The sequence below is a fragment of the Nomascus leucogenys genome, chromosome 8 (genome assembly GCF_006542625.1).
Source record: "Nomascus leucogenys isolate Asia chromosome 8, Asia_NLE_v1, whole genome shotgun sequence".
Classification (NCBI taxonomy): Eukaryota; Metazoa; Chordata; class Mammalia; order Primates; family Hylobatidae; genus Nomascus; species Nomascus leucogenys.
Window position 1 is genome coordinate 100880982 of NC_044388.1, and position 27927 is coordinate 100908908.

The window sequence follows — 27927 nt, forward strand, 5'->3', positions numbered from 1 at the left end:
AGTTACCTATTATTGGCCAGGTGCGGTGGCTCACGCCTGTAATCCCAGCACTTTGGGAGGCCGAGGCGGGCAGATCACCTGAGGTAGGGAGTTTGAGACCAGCCTGACCAACATGGAGAAACTCCATCTCTACTAAAAATACAAAATTAGCCAGGCGTAGTGGCACATGCCTGTAATCCCAGCTACTCAGGAGGCCGAGGCAGGAGAATCACTTGAACCCGGGAGGCGGGGGTTGCAGTGAGCCAAGATCGCACCATTGCACTCCAACCTGGGCAACAAGAGTGAAACTCCATTTCAAAAAAAAAAAAAAAAAAAAGAGTTACCCATTATTATAATTGGAAACCCTCCAAAACACAAACATAAATAGACTCAGAAAAGACTTCTTAATTTAAAAAATCTAAACCACTTTGCAGCAGCTCTAGGGAAAGTGTTCCATTCTGCACACACTTAGGGAATAGGACCTTTTATTAAGTCATCACCCAGTGCTATTACTGAGAGGTCTGCTTCTTCATGAGGTTGCAGTATTCATGTAAAAACTGACCTTTGGGTCAACCATTCAGATCTCAGATCACCCAATCAATAAAATAAATAGGGTATTTTTTTTTTAAGAGACAGGTCTCGCTATGTTGCCCAGGCTGTAGTGCAGTGGCCATTCACAGACACAATCATAATGCACTCCAGCCTCAAACTTCTGACTCAAGCAATCCTCCTGCCTCAGCCTCCCCAGTAGCTGGAACTATAGATGCACACCATCACACCAGCTTGTTAAAGCACTACAGATACTAGTATACCCTGCACCACTAAAATCATACTCTTACTTACGTAATGCATGTTTCTTTACAGTTTTTGATACCTATTATAAGTTCAACAGGCTTAGAAGTTCCTCTTCTAGCATTAACATATATTAGCACAAACATAAGGTTAGAATTGCACCCCTACTTCCCTACAGCTCAACTGGACTTCCAGAGTAAGAGATGATTATTTGGTATACAGCTGTTCTGAGTTTAACAATCTTCTCTCTGAATATGCCTCACATTCCTGAATAAGTAGCAGTGACCATACTATTCAAAAAGTAAATACTAAGGATATCAAATGAGAAGAACGTATTTGTAAGGTCAGCAAGGCAAACTTTAATACAAGCTGACCTGGAAATTGAGACTGTATAGACACACTGGTTACTTTTAGTCCCTACCATGTTAAGGCTCTCATGTTTCTAGTTTATATTATTCACTCTTCATCTTGTATCAAATAGTATTTAAGAGCCTAATGCTATTTTGCTTTGTTTCCTAAAAGGCATTAAGGATCAAAGTCTCTCCCATTCCACATGGAGTTCTGTTTCCATGTCACATGCCCAGGGCCAGCATTTTTAAGCAAGGGTCTCTTTGCTTCTTTGCCTCCCCATTGGCAAGCATTTGTCCTAAACCTCACAACAGCATCTTTCTCCAACATCACAAATTGGCTTTGGACTTTGCCCTTCTCCTTAGAAATACATAAAGGCATCTTTAAAAAATAAATAAATAGGCCGGGCGTGGTGGCTCACGCCTGTAATCCCAGCAGCACTTTGGGAGGCCGAGGCGGGCGGATCACGAGGTCAGGAGATCGAGACCAGCCTGGCCAATATGGTGAAACCCCATCTCTACTAAAAATACAAAAAATTAGCCAGGCGTGGTGGCGGGCACCTGTAGTCCCAGCTACTCGGGAGGCTGAGGCAGGAGAATGGCGTGAACCCAAGAGGCGGAGGTTGCAGTGAGCCAAGATCGCGCCACTGCACTTCAGCCTGGGTGACAGAGTGAGACTCCATCTCAAAATAAATAAATAAATAAATAAATATCATGACCGGTTAAGAAAAAAAAAGTCAAGATTTTTAAACAAGCAATTTTCAAGGACCATACTTGTCTCCACGGCTAAAAATGAAGTCTGGTTTTAATTCTTGCATCTACCATTAAAACACGGTCTCCTAGATACTAGACTCCTTAAGGTACAAATGGCCCTTTGTATCCTCTACCAGAAGCTAGTGCTGAGATTCTGAGAGTGTAAGCCCCAGCTGGATCAGACACATTTGGGTCTGAGTCCCATCTCTCCCACTTAGGGGGCCAAGTCACTTAACTTGTTCTCCTATCTGCAAAATGAAAATAATGTTACTCTCCTTATAAGGTTGCTGCATGTAATTATCACACAGTGGACACACAATAAATTTCAGCTTAAGAAAAAAGGAAAGGCAAACCATTAACTACAAAATTTTCAGAGAAAGACACTAGTCACACCCAAGTACTAATTAGGCTAATACTGCACATCAATATAATTGTTAAATCACAACTCAGCAAAGAAATCAGCTGAGACCAAAACTTTCTAACAAGAACATAAACAATTCAACATATGCTCTAAGAAGGACAGAAAAATTAAGTTTTTGTATGTGTGATTTACAATTTAAGTGGTAAAAATTCTTCTAGATAGAGCACTTATGAGATTGACAATAACATTCAAAACTCCTGGTAGAAGTCTTCCTTACTTCATTACTTCATACCAAGGCATGCTGACAAATCTCCTTACCCTGAGCTAAGCTCTGGATTGAGACCCTGGAATCAAAGTGTCACCAAGCAAGAATTATATATTCTACCTTGTACCAAGTATCAGAAAAATTTTACTAAAATATCAATTAAACCAAGTGGGGTGTGCCATACACTACATGAGTCTGGTGCCTAGGATTAAAAATCTATTAGAAATAGGTTTCACAAGATGATTTATCAAGAATCCACAGTAAATGTTCAGAGAGATGGCTAGCATAGACAAAGTACAATAAATTAGAAATAGGAAAATTACCATAACTGGAATTTCTTTAAAAAAAGCCTCAATTTCTTTCAAAGTACAAAGTGTTTCCATGAACAATTTTAAGGATGCTATTTAAAATAATTCAGAACTGAATTTTTTTCTTTTAGTAACTAGTGGAACAAACTTTTTAAACAACAGGATTACAAAATTCCTCCTTTTCTGTTTGAAGAAGCTACTGTCACAGTACAAAATTAAATAAAACAGAAGGGCGGGGTGGCTCACGCCTGTAATCCTAACACTTTGGGAGGCCGAGGTGGGCGGATCACTTGGTCAGGAGCTCAAGACCAGGCTGACCAAAATGGTGAAATCCCGTCTCTACTAAAAATACAAAAATTAGCTGTACATGGTGGCATGCACCTGTAATCCTGGCTACTCGGGCTCCTGAGGCATGAGAATGTTATAAACGCAGGAGGCAGAGGTTACAATGAGCCAAGATCACGCCACTGCACTCCAGCCTGGGCAACAGAGCAAGACTCTGTCTCAAACAAACAAACAAAAAACAAAACAAAAAAATTAAATAAGAAAAAATGACAATAGGTTTTTTTCTTATTCAGAAAGTTTTAAAGATAAAATCAAATTAAAATTAAACAATTTTTTTAAAACGATAAAATTTTTTAAATTCAAATTATAATCTAGGCTTCAATTATGGTAAAGTTCCATCAGCTACCTATTGTTTCCAATAGAACACAATAAAATGGTAATTAAACATAATTATTAATATAAATTACAAAACTATAACAGGCAATAAAAGTCAAAGAAATTACCCTTGAATGCACTTGAGATAACATCTGTTTCAAAAACTGCTGGCAATATCTTTTCTCAAGCTCACTTTTCCAACATTATCTAATGAGGAGGCAAGGGAATGTTTACGATGTCTTTAGTTATTTCAATAAATCATTTATGTAGGGGTACAAGTACCTACAAAATTACTATATATTTTACACCCAACTTCTGGAATTCAGTAAGCACTAAGAAACGCAATGTTTTAAGAAAGACTTAAGTTTTTAAAGATGAAATCCTATCTCACAGCAGTTAAATTAAAAAAAAAAAAGACATCAGAAAAACACATCTAAAAATCTCTACACTACTCTGGAGTTAGCTGAATTCTCTTAGAGGATGAGGAAGAAAAGAGGAGAGGCCGGGAGAGGGAGGCAAGAGGAAGGATGAAAGGAGAGAAAGAAAAGTAAGGAGGGGGTACCTAGGCAGTAAGGCCTGTGGGACTGGTTCAACTTCGAACAAATTTCCTCTTCCCTAAGACTCAGTTTACTCATTTGTAAAATGTACACACCATCACCTATGTCAGTGTTTCCCAAAGCAAGGAGACCACTGGATGATTTTAAATGGTACAAACAGAAGGCATCATAAAACATTCCAAAGCTGTTACTACCTTTTCCACTGTCTTTCAATCCTTCTGATTACCTCAGAAGAAAAATGTGGTTTTGGTTTTTCTAGTGCCTCTCTAATGCTTACTAATCTCTCTAACAAAGGCCTGGTCAGAGACTTTGGCAGACAATAGCATTTAGAATTTAACACAATTCTATTTTCATTAAATTTTTTTCATTGTTACTTTCTACTTGTGGCAAATAATTTTTCATTTAAGCTAATGAAAAAAATTCATTTTAAAATAAATGTTGGGTTGCAGAATGTTAACTATTCAGTATTTAAAATATTAAATAAGCAATATATTAGAAAATGACAAAAATCGTGTGGTGAAACAGGAAAAACTGAAGATTTAAAAATACGGGTTTAGCGGAGTAGTGGTTAGTAGAAGGTTATTTTCAACTCTAAGCCTCAGTTTACTCATCTATAATAGGGGAATATCACCACCTATCCAAAGAAAAGTTATGGAAAGGATTACATGAGTTGGTTTAGGTCTGTGCCTAGTGCTGAGTGTTCAACAACTACATGTTCCCTTCCCTTTTAAGGATATTACCAGAAAGCCTTTTCAGGGACCTCCAGAGAGAGACTTTGGGTAGGGGATGGGGATGCTGGGCTTCCTGTATATCAGAGACAGGAGCATTTGCTCTGGTTCTAATACTTCCCACTAAGAACCTCCAGGGACCTAGCCTTGCTTTTACCCTGATAAAGCTGCAGTCTACTCTCCTAAGGCTCATAATTCTACTTACAAGCAAGTGACTGGGAATAAAGTGCTACAGAAAAGGGGCACGTATCTTAAATCACTGAGAAGTCAAACCCTAAAGGGCATCAAGGAAGAAAGGGCCATTTTATAACAGAAGTCCAAGCCAAAACAAAGTATTTCATCTGGGCAAATTCAACAACTCTGTAATGGAAAAGAAAGTCACTAGGTGGTTCATAACCAGCCTTTATCACCTGATATTGTCAAACTAGAGCCCACAGGGGAGAAAAACCTTGGGAGGAGGAGTTCCAACTCAGAGTAGGAATGCTTCAAGAAAAGGAACACCAACTGAGTACTTACTATAGTCCTACCATTGTGTAGTAATAGGCACTTTATTTTACGTATATTGCCAAATTTTTCCAAACCTATGTAAGATAATTCCAACTCAACTGACCAAATTGCCAAATCTCCAGATAGCCAATTCTCTAAATTTGTCAAAAATTTGTTTTACGTATTTGGACAGTTTATAAAAATTCATATTGATGAGACAGTTAATTACCTTTTAAGGATTTCTGCCAAGTCAGAACTGACCGTTGGAATACCAGCATTTTCAAGATGTTCAATTTGTCTCTACACTGCAGCTGGAGAGAGCTGAGGCAGAGAGGACCTCTGCTGGTAGAAATATACATCCTTGTCTGGGCTGCAGGGGATGGAGGAGAAATGATGTATAGGAAATGGGAAAAAGAAAAAGGAAAAAAATGGCGGGGAGCATTTAAGAAAAAGGAGATTAACAACGGGTTCTGTAAGGTCTACCGATTAGATTCAGCAAACTGTCTTTTATTGAATGGAATACTGGATAAACTGAACATTTGGGAAACTGGTTTTCAATGACTTGGATTGTGGTAAACTGGTCTGCCGTACCTATGAGATCGATGATATTAACATTACTTACAGATAAGGAAATTAACTCAGAAACTTTTGTAAAGTAATACAGCTACATTCCAGGTTTTCCATAAACTACCTCATTTCATTCTCCAATAATCGATGTGGTGATTCCACATCCTTTTACCACCCCTCAACCCAGTATCTCCACCCCCCTTCCACCCAACTGTCAAAAAATACATAAAAAATCACAAGAATAGACAGGATTTAAACCCAAGTCTAACGTTAAAGCTCAGGCTCTAATGCACCTAGTTATCACTACATCCTACCAATTTGCTGAAATAATTTTTAACCCCTGTCCTCCCACTGCTCAAGTTTGTCTACCATTACCACAGTAACTCCTTTCTGCAAAGATCTGCTTTTCACAGGTTGAGCCACATTACTGTAAGACTAAACGGAAATATTTCAGGCAAAAGAGTATTTCAGAGATCTCATTTTATTTACCCTGAACAACCTTATTGCTCACACGATTTCAGATCAAATCAGAACTGAAATTGAGAACTTCCATTAGAGACTCTCAGACTGGCAATCCCTGCTGTGTATTAACAACTTTTTCCTTTCATTATGTTGGCTTCATTCACAAGCACACTGGCATATAATTTCATTATTGTGATCTAAGAGTGACTAGGTTAGTCTCATTAAATAAATGTAAAAACTAAAATAATCCTAAAATCTGCAAGATCTATGTAACACCTTACTGCTTGCTCAAATTATCTGCTTTACTGCTGGACTCTTCAGCGATTTATCACATTCATGATGCTGGAAGACATGTCTTATCCGACCTACTGACACATAAAACCTAACTTTTCTTATAGCAACAATGTCAAGGTCCTTTCTATCAATAAGATAGTACTTCAAGGCTCTCTAAACAGCTGCGAATATATGCTATCCTTTTGGTAAGCAGAAAAGTCCTTTATTCATAGAACTTAAGATGTGGCTCATATATAAAGCATTTTTAAAACATTAATATTTTTACTTTTACACTGCCTGAGTATAATCAGAAACTTTCACTAACAAAACTCCCACTGTGTAAAATATTTTAAGAATCAATTAAACTGTTACTTTTAAAAAAGTGTTAAATATTTGTTCTGATTCCCCACTGGGTTCAAAAACCTCTTTGATGTTAAGATGGGGAAAAGACAGATCTTTTCAGCAAATCTGAATAGCACAAAATGACACTTTGAAAAATGCCACCCTCTCTTAAATCTTTTCAAGTACATATTTTAAATGATCAACAAATAGATGACAAACTTAATTATTTTTGTAGCCCATATTAGGCTTCTCTTTGCACTTTAGTAGTACCTCTTATTATTTCTGATCTTCAATGTACACCCAAGGCTACGCTTAATGTTTTAGCAAATAGAATACAATTCTTTTGAAATTGACAAAAGCTATAAATTTAACTCAAGACAGCTTTTGTAGTTCAGTTAGATTCAAGGTCATCTCAAAGCTTTTAATTACTAACCAGGAATTGAGGAGGTTTGTACTCGCTATAGTTGAGGGAAAGAGCAGCTGGCTTATTCATTTTCTTATTAAAGAGCATTACAAAACCTGTCTTGGCCAATTACAAGTTTCTGACCACCAGTGGTGAGCACAAAGCAGCAAAGCAAATGATCTTCAAACGTTCATGTTTACTTTCAATCAACATAAACTTTAACAATGTCTAAAGACTACTTAATTTTAATTTCAGCAAATATGACTTATGCTTTAATAATAAAAAGTATAGATAGCTGGATTCCCAAAATGTTCCTATTTCCATTCTGAAACCAGACCTGTTAAAAACTGTGAATGCCCTTCACATTAGCATAAGATTTATTTAGATTCTTTCACCATCAAACACTGAACAGGATCAGGATAGAAACTAGCCACTGAGGAACCCACGCAGATTCTAAAGGAATGCAAGTTTAAATTCTCTCTATGTGTACTTAATTTCTATTCACACTCAGGTATAGGTAGGTCTCAAGACACAGTAAAGACTTTGTGGGAGATGATATAATTGTATTAGAAGACACACGCACATCAACTCATCATCCCAAGATTTTTAGAGGCAACCAGAGAAGGCTCTAGAGTGTCTCTGCCACCCATTCACCCATATCTATAAGAAAGAAAGTAGCCTCAGAAGGGTCCTTAAGCACAGCTCTGACCAGGCTGGAGATGCTAGGATGAGGATGCAGGGCAACATTCTAGTGCCAGAATCAAAAAGAAAAAAAAAAGGGCCGGGGGGGGGGGGGGGGGGGCGGGAATGACTCTCTCTCCCCCCAAAATGATAAAAAGCAAAGAGCCTACCCACAGTATCTCAAATTCTACCTCAAGCACCAGGCATTTATTAAAATAAATAAGTACTGGTGGTAGCCCTGGATGTTGGTATGCAAGGTATCTCAGTGAAAATTAAAGTAGTTGTTGGTGAGGGTACACTGAGATAAGACACACACTTCTCAAAATTATCCCCCAAAATAAGCCAAGATAAAAGCAAGCACAAGATGGTGTGAGAAGCATTGTTATAACATTGAAAAAATAAAACCTATCTAAATGGCCAGCAATGAAAAACAATGGGCTGTCATACAGCTATCGAAAGTTTCAAATAACTTGATGTTCAATGAGTGAAGTTTGTAACAGGAGAAAAAACATTTAAAATTAAACAAAAAGCAGAAAACATAATAGTATATACTGTATGCCTAAAAAAATGCAAAAAAAACCCTTGGATTTGAGGTCTAGAAAGAAATGTTAATGAAAGTTGCTTAGTGGTAGGATTATAGGTTATTTTCCCTTCATTTTCCATATTCTCTTCAGTGACCATGCATTAATTTTAAAAACACTGGATTCTTAAGCAGCTCACATCTAAGAACCAAAGGACCTAAGGGCCACAGGCAATTCAAGCACAGACAGACCCCCAGAAATCACAAGTATTTAAAACCTAAATATACGATGCAGCTGTATCTCTCCTGCTTTTATTTATATGCAAGCACTTCCAACTGTGTTTCCCAGGATATGGTCCTTAGACAATGCTTTAACCCTGCTTTCCAAACAAGGCATTTGAAACATCGGGTATTCTCCAGCCAGGAGTCCTTATCTATGCTCTGAAACTAGCTTTGGAGAATAAATTTACAGTGTTTCACAAACTTTGGATTGCTCAGTATTTATTTTTTGATGGGCACACTGTACGAAAAGCAAACTTATTTTGAAATATTTTGAAAAGGCTCACGGCAGATAGGAAATTTTATCTCCAAATGTTAAATGCACTTCTTCACAGCAGTACTTTCAGCAACTGCTTGCAGTCAGTTCTGAATTCCAGGGAACCAAAGTATCTTTCAGATTCGATCTGTCACCAAGAAAGGCAATATTTTTTTGTGGGAAAGCAATTGTATTTTCCCACATTAGGTGATTGATTAAGTTCTCTCCCTAAAAGGCTGATTGGTTTCCTGGTGCCAGTAAAATGATTGATGAATATTTCAACTGCAGCTACCCTGCTACACTCTTCACTTCACCCCTCCCCCATGCACCTCTCCCCTTTCCTGCTGGGTTCCCTTTTTACAGACCAGCAGCGTTTAAGGAAGTTTCCCTTCTGTTTTGCAATTTCCCTTAATGAATCAACGTTCTCAAATGAAGCATATTTAATCTTAGGAAGACAGCACTCTTCTCAATGCTGAATGAGTTTTGCAGATAAATATCCCATTACAAGGAACGAGGAAAAACTCTAAAATTAACTATGGGTTTGACTCAGCGAATGAAACTGTACTCAAAAAAGAGAAAGTGTGGCATGGAGGGGTTATAAATGAAAAAAGTGATCTTGTTTAAAAAAACAAAAATACTCCATAATTTATTTCAAATTTACATTACAAATTATCATAACATCAGAACTGTAACTGTAAACATTTCTATAAGGCAGACTCAAAGAATGAAATTTACAGATAAATTATGTGATCCCACAGGCTTTAAAGCAGCCAAGTATTCTAAAGCAGAACAGGGAAACAGTTTAGTAAATGTAAATATTCTTAGAGGGATGATTGAAAAGTATCTGAAATCAAAATCATCCCAGAGAATGTGGGCAGGGAGTACCACAGCTACTTGCTTTAGGCACAACTTTTCTAAATTGCAACTTCCTGTTTTGCCCAATTCATTCCATCATAAACCTGGAAAATGCTTTCAGGGATTATCTAATTTAGCTCCTCCATTTTTATAGGTGGACCCACAGAGACATGCATCTGAGACAGAACTAGTATCAGATCCTAGGCATAAAATATCTCCTGGGACCCATAACTCCTCAATGTTTGGGATCCTCTCTGAAGTCTTTTCCTATTCAAACTACTTTGCTAACATAATCTGTTAACCCACACTGCCTATCCTCTTTTACATCTTTCTCACTATCTCTCTTTTCATTAGGAAATCACCTTCTGTATTTTATAAATTTTGGACACCTAGCTCTTATATTTCTTTTGTGTGACAGAATTTTAAAAAGGCACATGGGACAAAGGCCACCTTTTCCTAAGCTGCATTCCCGAATACAGTCAAGCAAACAGCCACTGGTTTACTGGCCATCTCGTCTTAATCTGAGGTATCTAGTCACTTTAAATTACAGGAGAGCCGTATTTCCAAACAGAAACTACATTCTAGTTCCAGGAGGGCCCATCAAACCTTGGATTTAGCTTAAACACACAGCCTGACTTAGATATTGGCCCCAATTTCCTCAAGTAGCTGAAAAGCATATTCCTTTCCCTTATATTTTGTAGACTTACTCTGACTACCAGCAAGGGACTCTGAGATAAGCAAAAGGCTCATATTCCTAACTTGCCTCTTTCATTCATTCAATATTCATGGAACACCAATTCTCAGTGCTTAGGATACAGATAAAATACACTGTACTCCTGCCTTGAGTAACTCAAAACACCTTCATTCCTTAGCATCCCTTGGATTCACTGAAGATTGTCCCTGATTTGGCAAAATTGTTTTCTGGCAAAAGGCTTATTAAAACCAACATGAGGCCAGGGGCCGTGGCTCACGGTTGTAATCCCAGCACTTTGGGAGGCCAAGGCGGGTGGATCATGAGGTCAGGAGTTCAAGACCAGCCTGGCCAACACAGTGACACCCTGTCTCTACTAAAAATACAAAAATTAGCTGGGCATGGTGGTGGGCACCTATAATCCCAGCTACTCGGGAGGCTGAGGCAGGAAAATCGCTTGAACCCAGGAGGTAGAGGTTGCACTGAGCCAAGATGGCACCACTGCACTCCAGCCTGGGTGACAGAGCTAGACTCCATCTCAAAAAAAAAAAAAAAAAACGCCAACATGAGGTGGGATGCCAAGGCAGGCAGATCACCTGATATCACAAATTCAAGGCCAGCCTGGCTAACATGGTGAAATCCCGTCTCTACTACAAATACAAAAATTAGCCAGGCATGGTGGCGGGCACCTGTAATCCCAGCTGCTTCGGAGGCTGCAGCAGGAGAATCACTTAAACCAGGGAGGTGCAGGCTGCAGTGAGCCAAGATCTTGCCATTGCACTCCAGCCTGGGAGACAGAGACTCCATCTCAAAAAAAATAAAAAATAAAAATAAAATAAAATAAAATAAAGCCAACATGAGAGAAAAGAAAAAAGTCACTTGCAATTCTAAGAGTGGGTCTTTTTGGCTCTCTAATCAATAAAAGTTGAATTCTGGGCCTCTCCAACATAGATAAATGCCCCAGATTCTCAGGTTTTTGCTTTTGGGCAGATACTATGCTTGGCAATTTACAGACCTTGTCTCTAATCCTTATAACCCTACAGTCAATTTCAGAAATGTCAGAGTATATTGGAGAAGAGGGGATGTTAAATCTACGAAAGAAACTTAATGCTGTTACTAGCTGCAAAATCTGGAGGTTCAAACCCTGTGGGTCTCAGTTTTCACCTGCAAGATGGGGATAACAGAACACCTACCTCAGAGTTAAGATGATAAATATACATAAGGTGTTTAGATTATAAACACTATGTAAATGTTAGCTATTAATGTTAAATGAGAACACTAAAGTTCAGAGAAGTCAAGTGACAAAGTCGCATAGCTGTGATCTTTGTTAGGCCACACTCCAGAGTCCCTGCTCTTTGCCTCACACCATCTAACCAAAATCCTTCCTCCCTGGATGGGACTACTATTGCCATTTTCAAAAAACAAAGCCCTCTAAATGCATGTCAATGGGGGGCTTCCCCCAGGTGGTTTATTATCCTGCTAAAAAGGCATCTTGGGGGAAGGATTCCAAGACTAGAGAGAGGAAGTCTCCTGACAGGTTAGATTTCAAGAGTACAGTAAGAATATGGAAGAAAAAAGCCAAATCTGTCTCAGTTATTAGGTTTCGTAATTAAAGCAATTTAACTCAACTGAAGAATGCAATTGAAGATTTCATGTGAATCTTCAAATCCAAATATTAAGATATAAAAGGCTTGTATTTTCTTATAACTAAGCTGCAATCCCCACAGAACACAAAAATGTTTTCAAAGGTACATTACATGAAACTCCAAGAATATCAAGATAATTACAGAGCTCTTAGGAAGGAAGCCCAAATAATTATCTCACTGATCTTTCATCACCTACCCAAGCTTCACCTTGAGTTCTGATGCGGTAACTCCTTATTTGTTATTCACATTGTTACGTGACATTTCTTCAGCCAGCAAGCCCACTACAGGATGAGTTCTACCTAGCAACTACCCTAAGGAGTAAATCTCTTAACTCTTTAACAACACAGTAATTGACTTAGACTAAAATGTTACTCACACTAGGAAAGGATATTCTTCGACCAGAGAAAGAGATGCCTCTCCTATACACACTTTATTACCATTTCAGTGAAAACCAGGTTAAAAGCAAACCAATTTACAAAATGGCATTACCGAAATCACAACTCTAAGACTCAGTGAAGCCAAACACGTCTAAGGAAAGCAAATAAGCAAGCTATTCTTGATGGAAGTTTTAAAAAGCACGATAGGCTCTTTATCTCTTATAAATTGTTCATTATTCTATAGCAATGACTCTTAAGAAATTCTGTTGTCAGATTTATTTCCACAATTGTTAAGTCTACCCTTGGTGAGGCAACTGGTTCTCTTGAAAAACTGCTGCCACAAGACAATTATCAGTTAAGCAACAGGTTTCATGTAGCAGGTAACAAAAGCTTTATCAGAGAACTCGGTGAGAGCGCACTACCACACATTTCATGTATTCCCAAGCAAAGAAAACTTAAAATGATATGAACTCATTTTCAATAAAAGTAGCTCAATTATCGAGGGAAGTAAGAAAACTCCAAAGTAAAGTACTACTAATGGTATCTGGTGAAGTCACCATCTTCTTTACACATTTCATTAGTTCATTTAGACCTGGAGTTCTCATATATTTACGCTTGAGTTTTCTTCAGGATCCCTTTTACACTCTTAAAAATTATGAAGAACCCTTTAGGGTTGATATTTATGTGGCTTTGTCTATTGATATTTATCATACTGGAAAATAAACCTATGAAAAATTTAAAATATTTAATAATCCATTTAAATTTAATAAATCCACGTTAGTATAACATTTTTATGAAAAATAAAATTGTCCAATAAAACATAAAAATTAGAAGAGTGGCATTGTTTTACATTTTGCTAATCTCCTTAATATCTGGCTTAATCCTAGCAGCTAGATCTCCTGTTTATCCATTCAGTATATTGTGATTTTTTGTTGTTGTTGAAGCACAGGCAGAAAATCTGGCCCCACAGATTTATAATCGGAAAAGAAAGAAGTATTTGCTTTTTAAAGTAATTGTGGATAGTCTTCTTTGATACTCCAACAAAACTCAATAAGTGGTACTTTCTTAAAGGTTAGTTCAGTGTGAGTTTAAAACCATTATCAATGAACTATGTGTAATCCGTTACATTAAAATCCACTGATCAATCTGGCATTTTGAACAGATCTCTTACCTGTGTAGGTTCCTGTAATATCACACATAGATCTTTTGGAAAATACTGAATTGCTGAGATATTCAGATTTCCAAAATGTTGACACATTTCATAACATCGAAAATCATATTTGTGAATTTCATCATCCATCTCATCAGAAAAGACGTTAACCATTGGGAAGCTGTCAAGCTCTTAGTGGCAAGTACAAGTTTTCCAAAACTAATTGTTGCTTGAAAGCTCAAATTTTATTTACTGGCAACCAATACTGTCAGTTTTCCTTGATATGACAGACTCACTGTTCGTTTAAGAAAAAAATAGTCTGCCAAATGCCCAAGGCTGAATGAAGTATAGTTTAATTATTTCAAGTATTCCATGAACAAAAGTAGCTGGCTCAGATCACAACGTAATCACACAAATACTTTGTCTTAAAACAACCATTTTAGTTTGCACCAGAAGTGCTTGGCATGTACTTTTCCATTTTGTCACACAGAATATCAAAAGTACATGTACTCAAGGGTCAAGATTTAATCATCATTTTTACTGCTTCATCAAGGATGACATTAAGTGGAAAAGTCTTTTTAAAAAATACAAGTGCATGGAAGTGAAGAATATGATGACTACTAATACAGTTTGTGCCTTGATTTCTGGTAAGGGACCAACAGTTTTTACTCAATATTGTTTCTGCAAAATCAGTGTAAATGTCAATACAGTAAAAAAGGCAAATGATGTCTTAGCATTACGATTAAAATATATTTAAGAATATCCTGAAAGGGTCTCAAGGACCCCCAGAGGATTTCAGACCACACTTTGAAAATCACTGGTTTGGATGCAACCATAAATAAATTTAAGGACTCAATAAATGGGAAGAGATTAAGTTTGAAACAAACAATAGTAATGAATGGTCAACGAATGACAGAAAATACAATTGAGTACTACTTCATTATTTGTTTATAAATTTTAAAAGGCAAGGGATGAGGAAGCGGGATAAAGTACATAAGGCTACACAGAAGTGTTCTGTCTTCTAGCTTTTCTTTCGTGACAGAAAGACTAAATTAAATAAATTGCAGTTAGCCATAATAAAAAGAACATTGCATCTGATCCAGTGGAGCACAAGGAATTTTTAAAAGACTTAATTTTTAATTCTTCCAAGGTGATACAGCTTCATACAGCTTCATGATTGAAATGGGGACTTGACTTAATAAAATTAGTTTTAAAAATGAAAACTGCCGGGCACGGTGGCTCACGTCTGTAACCCCAGTACTTTGGGAGGCTGAGGCACGTGGATCACTTGAGGTCAGGAGTTCGAGACCAGCCTGGCCAACATGGTGAAACCCTGTCTCTACTGAAAACATAAAAATTAGCTGGGCATGGTGGTGGACGCCTGTAATCCCAGCTACTCGGGAGGCTGAGGCAGGAGAATCGCTTGAACCCAGGAAGCTGAGGTTGCAGTGAGCCGAGATCGCACCACTGCACTCCAGCCTGGGCAACAGAGTGAGACTCCATCACCAAAAAAAGAAAGAGAACTATATGTTTAAGCTATTCCCTTCACTGAATCAGTCTATGCTTCATTTTGCGGTAGATTTGTTACTAAAATGTTTCCTGAGCTCTAAACTATCGGATTACAACTGAAGGAAACATCACAGATAAAATATCACAGGAAATCTAATCAACCATCTCTTTTTTTCCATCAGTGTTTTAGAAGAAAACAGAGAATACAGAAATTTGGGCACTACAATGATGTGTTGGAAGAGCAAGCAGAACCCACTCTTAGACCTCCAAAATGTTCTCATACACAGATCTAAAAATCCATGATTCTATGAAATGTAAGGAGGAATGTAAGGAGGAACTGGAAATAACAAGCTGGGAAGATCATCCATCTTTTTCACATAAAGAATTTAGTTGTGCATTTCTCTCTCAAAATACGAATCTTGAGTATATTTTTAATGAGTTATAAATTGTTTACAATGCAAATAGTTGTTCAAGCAAATATGTTAGATACATTCTCTACTAATAATACCACTACAATTCCAATGTGCTATAGCTATTATTCTAACAACTCGCTTAATCACTATTACCAAATTTTTAAAATAATTTCTCACTTGGGCAGTGAGTGCAAAGTCACTATTCTGGGTCAAACCACCCACAGAGTGTATCTTCAAATCAAATGCCTGGATTTGTTTCCCTGAATACATTACATGTTGCTGCCCAGGGAATTGGTTTTAGAAACATTACACCTGCCAGCTGACTTATCGACAGGGCCCATAGAACTGACACCAACTTAAAGGCAAGATTCAGTCCAGAAACAGAAAAATATACTGCTACTGCCATCTGTGGTTTATGCTTGAATAGCTTCTCTGGTGTAAACAAATTGAAGGGTGTAGAGTTTACAATTAGAATCCAAAGGCCTCATCATTTAAAGACACTTTTTTAAAGTTAATTCTTAATGTAACAAATTGTATGGTTTATTTAGTATAAGACATAAGAATCCGTGATTCTGTATTTGAGCTTATATAATGCTGATGGAGAAACCACAAACTACCCTGAATGAAAACTACTCCATTACATAACTTTATTTGTCCCAAACACACACTCCTTCAAGAAACTCAGAACACTTGAAGCCATCCTGTGAATTTATAATTAGAATCATTTCTCTTTTGAAATCGTGACTGTCAATATTAAAACAGCCCCTGAAGTTTTTAAAGCAAAAAAATTTTAAGAAATCCAGGAATTTTCTATTTAGACATAAGAATTTGGCCAGTTTGCTTCTGTCAAGATAAAAATTTGGGAGTTCAATTATTCCTATAATTTTTTTAAGAACAAAAATTCCAAAATGCAAATGAAGTTTCAAAGTAGGCTATTTTCACAACATATTTTCTCTCAGTTTGCTTTCTCAAATGACAACCACTGTAGCTTGGGGATCAAAAGATTTGGTGCAGCTGGGGGTGGGGAAAAAAGCAATTCAGCTCCCCAGCGGCCGGCTGAGGAAATCCTGGTCTGCTCCCAAACTAAATCACTGTTAATTAGAATTACCGGGTTACACTAGTAAAGTCTTATTTAAATAACTGTAACCACTGAAAAAATCTGGGTTTTTCTGAGAAGCTTTTCTACAAAGGCTGCTGTTTAATAGCAGATAACAAAGAATGAAGAACGAAATACCGTAGGAAATGTTTTATTCTTTCAAATGATGCTCTCCTTTTTCCTGTGGCTATTTCTCCACCATACTGAAAAACAAGTTAGACATCTCACAGTGGTTTTCTTCTGATTTTCTATTACTTACTAACGGTGTTACAGTCTAACACCCTTGTCTTTTTCTTAAAGACAAGCCATGTTGGAAAACAAGCAATAAACAAAAGACTGGGCTGGATTCTAGAAATACTGTATATCAAAGCTACATCTAGAGACGTTTTTTAAATTTAAGCTCCGCTGAATCTGAAACTTTAGCTCTAAAAAGCTCAATACCCAAGAAAAAACTACCTGCTCAGTACCAAACCACTTTCTTGCTCATTTTTAATAATTCTGGTATTTCTGAACCCCAGTTATCAAAGGCATCCATAAACCCTTAAGAAATTACCTGAGGCAGGAAAAACTTTAATTAAAAAGTTAAGGTTGATCTTAATGCAGAAGTGTGAAAGAAAACATTTTCCTTCACAACTTAATTGGTTTTGGAAATGCTCTCAAAGTATTACAAAGAGTTGGGTATATCAGATCACTACTTATGTGGGCAGATTAGATAGCTACCTTCTGTTAAAAACTGTTTCAAGCACATTTATTCTTTATTGAAATACAAGCATGTTTATCTGTTGATTCAGAACTTTGATTTTTCTAATTCGGACCTTTTTCTCACATGACTAGAATCTGTTTTTACACATGAAATAAGGCACTTTCATTGTCCTACTTAAAAAAAACACACTGACCCAACAATGTAAAATTTACTCTAAAACACATCTTCTCAAGTGTCACTTTCAACTTAATTATTATGCATGGAAAAAATACTGAACAGAAAAGTGTCATTAATTTGGCTATAAATCAAAAATAAACTTAAGAAGCAAAAATTAGGACCAGCCCCAAAGATCTCGATGAATTTGCTGACAATGAAGTCTCCTAATGTGGGAGAATCTATCCTGGCTTTATGCAATTCTTAAGCCAGAAGTTGCCATCTGAACACAATTCATTAACAGATCAATTTTTCAACATAACCAATAAATAATATCTACCCAATTATAAAAATGAAGTGGTAAATCTTCCTACTAACACAAATGAAACTAACACAGCTCCAAGCTCCAAAACATGCAAGCATCATTAGCAATCTAAAGCCAATTTGCACAGCAAACACTAGGGGTGGTATAAGAAACTTCCTTTCCCAATGTTACAGCAACAGTTGGCATTTCTACCTACCATCCTCCATTATTCTAAAATGTGGTATTTTAATCTAAACTCCATTTTCCACCTTTGCCCCAAAACCCTAGGAAAAAAGTAGGGAATGAGAAACTAGGAAATTCTAAATAAAATATGGAAATGCATGATTTGGACATATTTTTGGAAATTTACCAGCAGTTATTTTTTTCATTAGCTCCCCATCCAACTCCCTTTCATGTGCTAACACATGTGCCTTGCATACACCTTTCTGCTACAGAAGTCAGAATGAATTATAGATTAGGAATCATGTCATATTTTGGTTACATGAATCAGAACTGCTGAATGATTTGGTGGCTTGTACACTGGAGACTGTAAATGTGGTCATCTCCCATCTCAGCTATGCAAAATCACCAGTGAATTTGCTCATTGTCGCCTTTCTTCTACCCTAGCCGTCTTTGGAGGTCGCAGAAGCTACAAAAAAAAAGAAAAAAAAAAAAAAAAGCAAAACCTGCGTGCTCTATGTACTAAGAAACAACAGTACTACAGCATGTTTTTGGTTTTGTTTTTTTCTAACAGGAGTAGGAAAAAATTCTGGGGCAACTCAGAATTAATTTTTTAAATCACAGAACTGAAAAGTTAAATCACCATGGGAAATATTTGCCAATTTATTTTCCAGCATAAACATTTGGACGGTATAGTTACAGCAGGAGAAAAAGGCATCGTGCTATTTAGTGAACTTCTCCCCATTTCCTCTAAAGTGTAATTACATAAAATATGCTTTTAATTACTTACAATGGCTTACAACCTTCTTTGCCTTCCTTTGCTTTAAATATTTAAAAGTATCTTCCCTCATTCTCTTAAAATGAACAAATGCAATATTCAGCATACACTTCCTCAAATCATTCATCTTCCTTTGAAATCCCAAAAGGGAGCAGTCCTCTATTACAACGAAATGAGTTCATGTTTGTTATGAAAACCTATAAGCAACAACTGAAAATAGCGCAGTCAGCACAGGGAATTCCTGGAAGGATGATGGTGCATCAAAAGGCTAGAAAGAAACTGTTCTGACAGAATAAAAACCATTCAAAGGACTGTAAATTCAGCATCAATGGTGTTTCCGGTAGAAAAACATTTCTAAAATGCCACCTCCAGTTTATTTCTTCATGACAGAGACCAAAAGACCCCCTATCTATATAGTTGTCTCTTGAAAATACTTCATATAAAATAGAAATCAGTCACTAGGATTAAAAATGAGAGATAATTCATTTCTTTTCTACTCAGAACAAGCAGTTACATATATTTTTGGAGAAAAATATTAATTAGGAAGCAATAAAGAAAAAATGTGCCCATTGTTCACAGGCAAACTTAAAAAAAAATTTTGGCAATTCTGTGAGAATGTTAACTTCATAAGTGCTAATGAACATAAATTGTAAAACATTGCACAATGCTAGCTTTTACACTGAAAAATATCTCACAACGGTCTAGCGTCTCGTGTATTTTAAGCCCATCAAGCTGCCTAAAGTTCCCACTGTATTTTCAGCAAAAAGAAAACATCTGTACCACTAACTTAAACTAATGTAAAGTATTAAAGCCACCTTAGTCTAAATGGATTGCTCGATAACATTCTTTCAAATGGTTCTGACCAATTGAGGAAATGAGACTATGAATGGGAAATCTGATTAAGAGTTAAAATTACCATTGAGTTCTTTAAAATGTACTAATGAATAATTAATAACAAATGCAGTTCTTAGGTTTCTCTTACAACACTATTATTCTCAAGTAGAATTGAAAGCAATATTGCAGTAAATATCGAATTGCAGTAAAATCCGTCATCTACATTATATGCACAGGTGGGTACAGGAAGTATTCACACACAGGAAGGCATCACAGAAATACACACGCTAATATGGGATATAAGATAGGTTGGGGCTTGGATTCAAAAAAATCAGCATGGGAAATTTTAGATCAGGATTTACAACACTCACAAATTAATACCAAACCAAATCTCCACACAAACTAGCTTAAAAAGTCAAAGGCATTAAAGAAATCCTTTGTTCCTATGATACTGTCTCCTTCTACCCTAACTGGATTCCAGCTTCCCCCTTTGTGACACGGAATTTTATTGATCTCAAACATGTTCACATTCAGAAATTAGTTGCCAACGACAGCCCACGGAACGGCCAGCCACCCAGCCATCATACATCATACACAAATTTAAAAAAAAAAAAAGCTCTGAAAACACCATTTTTAACATGTTAACTATTTTAACATCACTATTTTTAAGATCAGCAACATCAAGTGAAGTTAACCAAGCTCTCTTCTACACGGACTTTTCCCTTTTGTAAAAACACCAGATCTCCTGAACTAACAAAATGTTTGACTAGTTAATAAACGTATGAAGGCACGGATCCAACCCAAGATTTCCACCCTCTGTAGCTACTCACTCATTCAACAATTGAGCGCCTAACTGACCTATTTTCAGGTTACTTTCCTCACACCTGCCAGGTCACTGTCCTGATTGAGAAACCTCTTGGTGAAGCAGTTAATTTTTAGTGCCTCCTAACTGTCCCGGGTGTTTGCATTCAATTTGAAATCTGTTACTTGTTAGACACTGTTCGGTCCTAGATCTTTCAGAGAATTGCGAGTTTATGGCGCAGCGAGGGGAGGAGGCACGGATCTCTTAAAGCCTCCCTTTATTCGGAAATGAGGAGATGTGAAAGGTGGAAAACAGGGCAAATAAATAAATAAATCGGGTTTGCCGCCGGAGCGTTTGCCGGCCGGTGCGAGCACCCTTTGTAATGCAGGCCTCCCGGGGCGATCGCCTGCGCTAATTGCTCCAGGGCGCTTTCCAAGTTCAAAAGTTCACCTTTTACGACCTCACAAAAGCTCCTAACACGTTACCAATAAAAACATTCCGCGGCAAACACCGAGGAGGAAAATATCAAACAGATACAAATAAAACACCCCGCAGGGGGAGGGAGCGAAGGGGAGGAGGGCGAGGAAGCCCCGAGGAGCCCGAGGACCCGGCCCGGGCGAGGGGGCGAGAGACCAGCGGTAGGAAGGGCCGGGCCAGGTGAGGGATTCTCAGCTCCCAGGCTCCCGGATCTGGACAAGAAAGAGAACTGAGACTAAGTGGTGGGGATCGGGACCTGCCGGGCAAAAGCCGGGAGGAGGCAGGTGTCCGGGGCCCCGGGGCGGGCTGGAGCCCTCGGCCAGGGAAAGCCGTTGCCTGGCGGAGAGGGGGGCTGAGCAGGGGCGGAGACCGGCCAGAGCGCGCGAGGCGTTGGGGAAGGTGAGGCTCAGGGGAAGCAGGAGGCGCGAAGGAGTCCGAAAAAGGAAACGACTGGGGGATGTCTAGCGAACGGGGGTTCGGCAGAGGTGGGGGGCTCGTAGTATTCAAGGGAGAACGCTCGAGGCTGCAGAGGAGGAAAACGCTCTAGAAAGCTGAGCGGTACAAGGGTGCTGTGGAGTCGGGTCAACAGGGCAAGAAGGGAGCGTCCTCGGTGGGAGGAGGAACCCCTGTACGGGAAAAGAGAGGCTCTGCGTGAAGGGAACCCGAGTGAGGGGATGCCCCCACTGACGGACCGCGGGGGGGGGGACTTCCAAGCTGAGGGGCCCGGGGGGAGGGGAAGGTTCGGTGCTGGGAAGACAGGGGGAGGGGACCCGGGGGGAGGAGGGAGGATTGGTGCTGAGGGGACGGGGGAGGGGAGGCCTGTGTAGAGGGAACGGGGGGAGGGGGAAATGAAGCTCGGTGCCCAGGGACCCGGGCAGGGGGAGGGTCCGCGCGGAAGGGAACGGGGACGAAGAAGGAGGATCCACCCTGAACGAAACGGGGGAGGAGAGGGAGGGTCCGCGCCGAGGGGGAACGGGGTGAAGGTCCACCCTAAGGGGCCGCGGGGCCGCTGCGGCTTCCCGGGGCGAGGGTCCGCAGAGAGGAGGGGGATCCCTGGCGAAGGCTCAGGAAGCCGGTTCCTGCCTGGCCCGGGCGTCGCAGGCCCCTCACCCACCGTTGCGCGGCGGCGGAGGGAGCGCGGCGGGCGGCTCCAGGAACCCTGCCGAGCCCCCGCCGCCTCCCCCTCCGCTAGGCGGCGGTTCGTCCCGCTCCATGCGGTGGTGCCTAGGGTCCGCGCCAGGTTTGCTGCTCCGCCATGACCGGCGCCCTAGTAGCTGTGGTCGTCGTCCGCCGAGGGGAGCAGGCTGTCAGGAGCCCGCGGGCTCCCGGCCGCGGCTCTCTCTGGGCCCCGAGCCGCCCGGCGCCGCACCGCTCCGCGCCCCTCCGCGCCGCGCCCCCTCAGCACTGGCCAGCTCCCTCCCTTGACGTCACACGCCGCTGCCGCGCAAGGCCCTGCGGGGCACGCTGGGAGTTGGAGTCCGCTCAGCGAGGCCGGCCACGCCGACCGCACCAACTGAAGGGGTGGAAGGAGGGATAAGAAGTCTTGAGAACGGAAAGCTAAAGTCTGTCAATATCAAGAACCATGACAAAGCGTTTGATGTCTATGTAGTAAGCGGATACTTCCGGGCCTTTTCTTGATTGTGATTTATACCTGATCAAAGTTCCCTAAGAGTCCTCGTAACCCCCCACCCCAACAATGAGTCTTTCCGAGGAGGCGGATCGCGAGGCAGCCGGGTGAGCACGTGCAACGAAGCCCAGCCCTGTGGGCGGGGCCCTGGAGGCGGGACTTGAAAGTACTCACGTGGGCCTCTCCCTGCTGCTGCGGGACAAATTGGACCGGAGATTAAAGGACCGGAGTTTAACTCGAGGTGACTGCGTTCGTATGCAAATAGAATCTATAAAACTCTTCTTTCCCGGGTAGTCTTTAAAGCCTTTTTACCTCCGGGTGGGCGGGAAAGACTAAAGTTTCCCCTCCTCCCCTTTCATTTTCCTCCTGCCCATAGAACAGATGGGCAAACTAAGCTCCGGGCCATTGGGGCTATTAAAGTCCTGGGTTCTTGACCCCAGGTGTCTTGAAACCTTCCGTTTAAGAGGGATCCCTTGCCCGGCCTTGTTTGCCTTCCCCTTTCCTCAGTTTCCCTATCTGTAAAAGTGGGTTGGAATAAGGACAGGGTCCAGTTGGAAGATCGCAAACCCCTGCCCCTCCCACCTCAGTTTCCCGAAGCTTTCCGGAAGCAAAATCCCGAATTTTGCAGCGGCTCCCGGCCGAATCCACCCGCTGCGGCCACCAGGTGGCGCGCGGCCACCGGTCACTAGGCCCGCCGGGGTGTCCGTCTTCGGCGACCCCCTCGGGAAAGGATTTCGCTGTTGCCGCCAAGGGTCTAAGGCCTACCTGGCCCACTTGAAGAGAAAGAACGAGAACGTTGGTGCTTTGCCCGCTTCTTTGCCAGATTATACTGCAGCTTCCTCGGTGGCTGCTCGTTCGCCCTCTCCTGCCCCACCCGCCCCACCAATCCCTTAGCCCTTTTATGTCATTTCTGTCTAATATTAAGTCCTCGCCCTGGCATTCGCATCCCTGCTTGGCCTGACCCTTGCCCACATTTCGCACCACACCCCGTCCCTCACCTGCTACGAAAGTTGCAACGCTTCTCTGCACTTGCGGGCAACTGGACCTTACCAACCCTGGTAAAACTGTATTTCATACGTAATCTGGGAGACTTACATTAACGCTCTGCCGTCTAAACCTCATACCTGCTCTATGAGATAGCAACAATATTGTCCCTATCCAGCACTGATGAAGTCCACTAGAAGTGATGGGGATTCCAGCCCCATTCTGTCACACACCAGAACCTTAATCCTTGGCTCCTTCAAGCTGGAACGCGGCTGACTTCACCTGACCCACTCCCAAACTCCTATTCATCTTTCAAGATCCTGTTCAAATGTTTCTTCAGTGGCATCTTCCTTAATACCTTCCACCGAGGGATAACTAGATCCCCTCTGCTAGGTAGCAGTGTTTCAGAAGCTAAACCCTGTGACTAAGAGAGGACAGCCTGCCATTCCCTCAGCTGTGGGTTCTAAAATATGTTGGGACCTTGCTGAGCGCGGTGGCTCATGCCTGTAATCCCCACACTTTGGGAGACTGAGGCGGGCAGATCACCTGAAGTCAGGAGTTCGAGACCAGCCTGACCAACATGGAGAAAACCCGTCTCTACTAAAAATACAAAATTAGCCAGGCGTGGTGGCGCATGCCAGTAATCCCAGCTACTCAGGAGGCTGGGGCAGGAGAATCGTTTGAACCCAGGAGGCGGAGATTGCAGTAAGCCAAGATGGCGCAATTGCACTCCAGCCTGGGCAACAAGAGCACAACTCCGTCTCAAAAAAGAAAGAAAAGAAAAAAAAAGTCAGGACCATCTGGCCTTTCTCAGGAATCTACGTTTTTGTCACAGGTTCTGGTGGTAGTGAGTTCTCTGTCCCTGGAGATGCCATCAGAGCCTAAGTGGCATTGCAGAAACGTGCAGCCCTGGAGTTTTGGTAGTTGATGAAGATTCTAAGTCAACCCTCTTTAGATGGGCAGAAGAGTTCAGCCAAATGCTCAGCCCCTGGAAACAATTCCTATAGTCCTCAGACTACAGCTCTGTTGTCCCTTCCTTCCTTAAACCTTCCCACACCTCCCTGACTAGTCACATCCCTTTATTCTCGCTCATAACCCCAACTGCTGAGTACAGATCTGGCACATAGTAGGCTCTCAATAATTACTGACTGGGTGAAAGAATGGATAAAAATAGCTAACCTTAAGCTAGTGACTTCTGAGCCTCTATTTCCTGTCTTCTAAGAGGGGATGGGTAATAATGATAGTTGCTACCTTGCAGGAATGCTATGAGAATTAAACGATGCTTGCAAAGCAATTAAAGGTCTGGCCTAATAAATGGAACCTCTTACTAATGTTATTTAAAGAGTGGTTCTAAATCTCATATGCATGTCTTCTGAAAGTGCTTCTGGGAGGAGTCAAATACCACAAAACTGAGAAAAGCAAGGGAAATGACTGTGCTAGAGACCTCAGCCACTGTCCTAACCATAGAGAGCCCTATGAACTAAGCACTCATTATGAGTCCAGCACCTACTATGGGGCCTTTTATCTAATCTCTCTACATTTCTTCCAACAATCTTAAGAAATCAATACTTTCTCCCCCAGTTTAGAAATGTGGGGACAGGTTCAGAAAGATGAAAAAGACTCTGCTACCACCTGCAGGACTCAAGACAAAAGATCTGGAAAGGAATGTGTCTAAGGGTAAGGAGGGATCTTAGGGGGGCGTGGTTCTGAGGCCAGAGGCAGCAGACAGACGACAGACGGGACCAGACTGGGATACAGCTAAGAACGAGGCAGGCATGGCCAGACATGGTGGCTCACACCTGTAATCCTAGCACTTTGGGAGGCCGAGGCGGGTCAGATTGACTGAACTCAATCGGGAGGATGACTAGAAGTGAGACTAGGTGGAGAGGAAGGCTTTCAGGTGGAAGGAACAGCATGTGCCAAGCTCCCAAGGCCAGATCAGGGCTTGGACCATTTGAGGAGCTGGGAGAATCCGTGGTGACCAGAGCCCACTGAGAGAGAGAAGGGTAAAGAGGAGGCAGCCAGAGATGATCAGGTCATGTGGGGGAACAGCCAGCAGGGGGCAGAGTTCCTCTAGTGACGGCAGCCTTGCTCTTCCTTGTCCTACCTAGAGTCAGAGCCACGCTGCGTTCATCGAGAAAGGGCTGGGGTAGTGAATCCCCCCTGCCTGCTTCGATTTCTTTTAAGTACACTCTGTCCCGTTTTTGAATACATAGGGCACACATATTACAAAATCCACAGGATGCAAACAAGTATTCAATGAAAGTTCTTACTCCCTGGATCTCCTTAGAACCACCATGCTGACTTTTTGCATTTTTTTCAGATAGTTTATGTCCATAAGAACATACTTACATACTTACTTTTTACACTAATCTAGCCCCGGTTTTGATGCCTCCCAGGGGATCTCTAGTTACAGAAGACGCTTATTTGTGGACGGGTGTGGTGGCTCACGCCTGTAATCCCAGCACTTTGGGAGGCCGAGGCGGGTGGGTCACGAGGTCAGGAGTTTGAGACCAGCTTGGCCAACATAGTGAAACCTTGTCTCTACTAAAAATACAAAACATTAGCTGGGCATGGTGGCAGGCGCCTGTAGTCCCAGCTACTTGGGAAGCTGAGGCAGGAGAATCGCTTGAAGCCGGGAGGCAGACGTTGCAGTGAGCCGAGATTGCGCCACTGCACTCCAGCCCAGGCGACAGTGCGAGACTCCGTCTCAAGAAAAAAAAAAAAAAAAGAAGAAGAAGAAGCAGCTTATTTGTACTCAGTGTGTGCTTCGCACAGGATTCTTTAATTCAGCTGAGAGTTGTGGAGCACCGTACCTTGTGCCAGGTCAGTGGTTCTCAAACCCTAAACCCCCTGGAGCCCTGGAGGATGTGTTAAAACACAGATTGCTGGGCTCCACGCCCAGAGTTTCTGATTTTGTGAGTCTGTAGTGGGGCCTGAGAATTTGCATTTCTTTTTCTTTTTTCTTTTTCTTTGAGAAGGTCTCGCTCTGTCACCCAGGCTGGAGTATAGTGTCACGATCTTGGCTCACTGCAGCCTCTGCCTCCTGGGTTCAAGTGATTTTTGTGCCTCAGCCTCCTGAGTAGCTGGGACTACAGGCACGTGCCACCACGCCGTTTTTTGGTTTTGTTTGTTTGTTTGTTTTTGAGACAGAGTCTCACTCTGTTGCCCAGGCTGGAATGCAGTGGTGCAATCTCGGCTCGCTGCAACCTCTGCCTCCCGGGTTCACAAGCGATTCTCCTGCCCCAGCCTCCTGAGTAGCTGGGATTACAGGCATGCACCACCACGCCAGCCTAATTTTTGTATTTTTAGTAGAGGCGAGTTTTCACCATGTTGCCCAGGCTGGGAGAGTTTGCATTTTTAACAAGTTATCCAATGATGCGGAGGCTGAGACCAAGGACCACACTTTGAGAACCACTGAGTTCGATGTTCATGGGGAGAAACTAAGAATGTGCCCTAGGAAGTCATGCTCCAACACAAGGAGACATACACACCAACAAGAAAGACAGTCCCATTGAGCAATAAATTCTATGAAGAAAATGAGACCAAGCATGGTGGCTCACACTTGTAATCCCAACACTTTGAGAGACTGGGGTGGCTGGATTGCTTGAGCCCGGGAGTTTGAGACCAGCCTGGGCAACACAGGAGACCCCATCCCTAAAATAAATACAGAAATTAGCCAGCATGGTGGCACACGCCTGTAGTCCAAGTTACTCAGAAGGCTGAGGGAGGAGGATAGCTTGAGCTGGAGAGCTGAGGCTACAGTGAGCTGTATTCGCAACACAGCACTCCAGCCTGGGTGACAGAGGAAGACCCAGTCAAAAAAAAAAAAAAAAGGAAATGCTGGCTGCAGTGACTCATGCCTGTAATCTCAACACTTTCGGAGGCCAAGGTGGGAGGATTGTTTGAGCCCAGGAGTTCGAGACAAGTCTAGGCAACAGAGTGAGACCCCGTCTCTGCCAAAATAAAAAAACTTTAAATTAGCCAGGTGTGGTGGTGCACACCTGTAGTTGGGAGGATCACTTGAGCTGGGAAGGTCGAGGCTGTAGTGAGCTGCGATCGCGCCACTGCACTATGGCCTGGGCAACAGAGTGAGACCCTACCTAAAAAAAAAAATAAAAATTTAAAAAATTTAAAAGCGGGAAGCTACTGGAGTTTGTGAGCCGACAGGAGGGATTCCAGAGGGAAGGAGAAATGAAAGACGGAAGACAAGTTGGGGTTGCTGAGCCTTGGGAAGGCTTACAGCAGTCAGGTCCCTGTCCAGAAGTAGGTGGCATCGGAGAGCCCAAGGGCTCACGTGCCCTGGGAACATCTGTCTCTCATGCGAAC

The 27927-nt window shown here is 41.4% G+C and overlaps 1 protein-coding gene across 1 annotated transcript in view; it reads right to left on the minus strand.

The window, feature by feature from the left end:
• Positions 1 to 22367, minus strand: part of NR6A1 (nuclear receptor subfamily 6 group A member 1) — a 253739-nt gene extending 231372 nt beyond the window's left edge. Inside the window, exon 1 of the mRNA XM_030817800.1 lies at positions 22102 to 22367. Coding sequence (XP_030673660.1) covers positions 22102 to 22201 — 100 coding nt within the window. The 5' untranslated portion in view covers positions 22202 to 22367. The remainder of the gene's footprint in view (positions 1 to 22101) is intronic.
• Positions 22368 to 27927: the final 5560 nt, after the last annotated feature.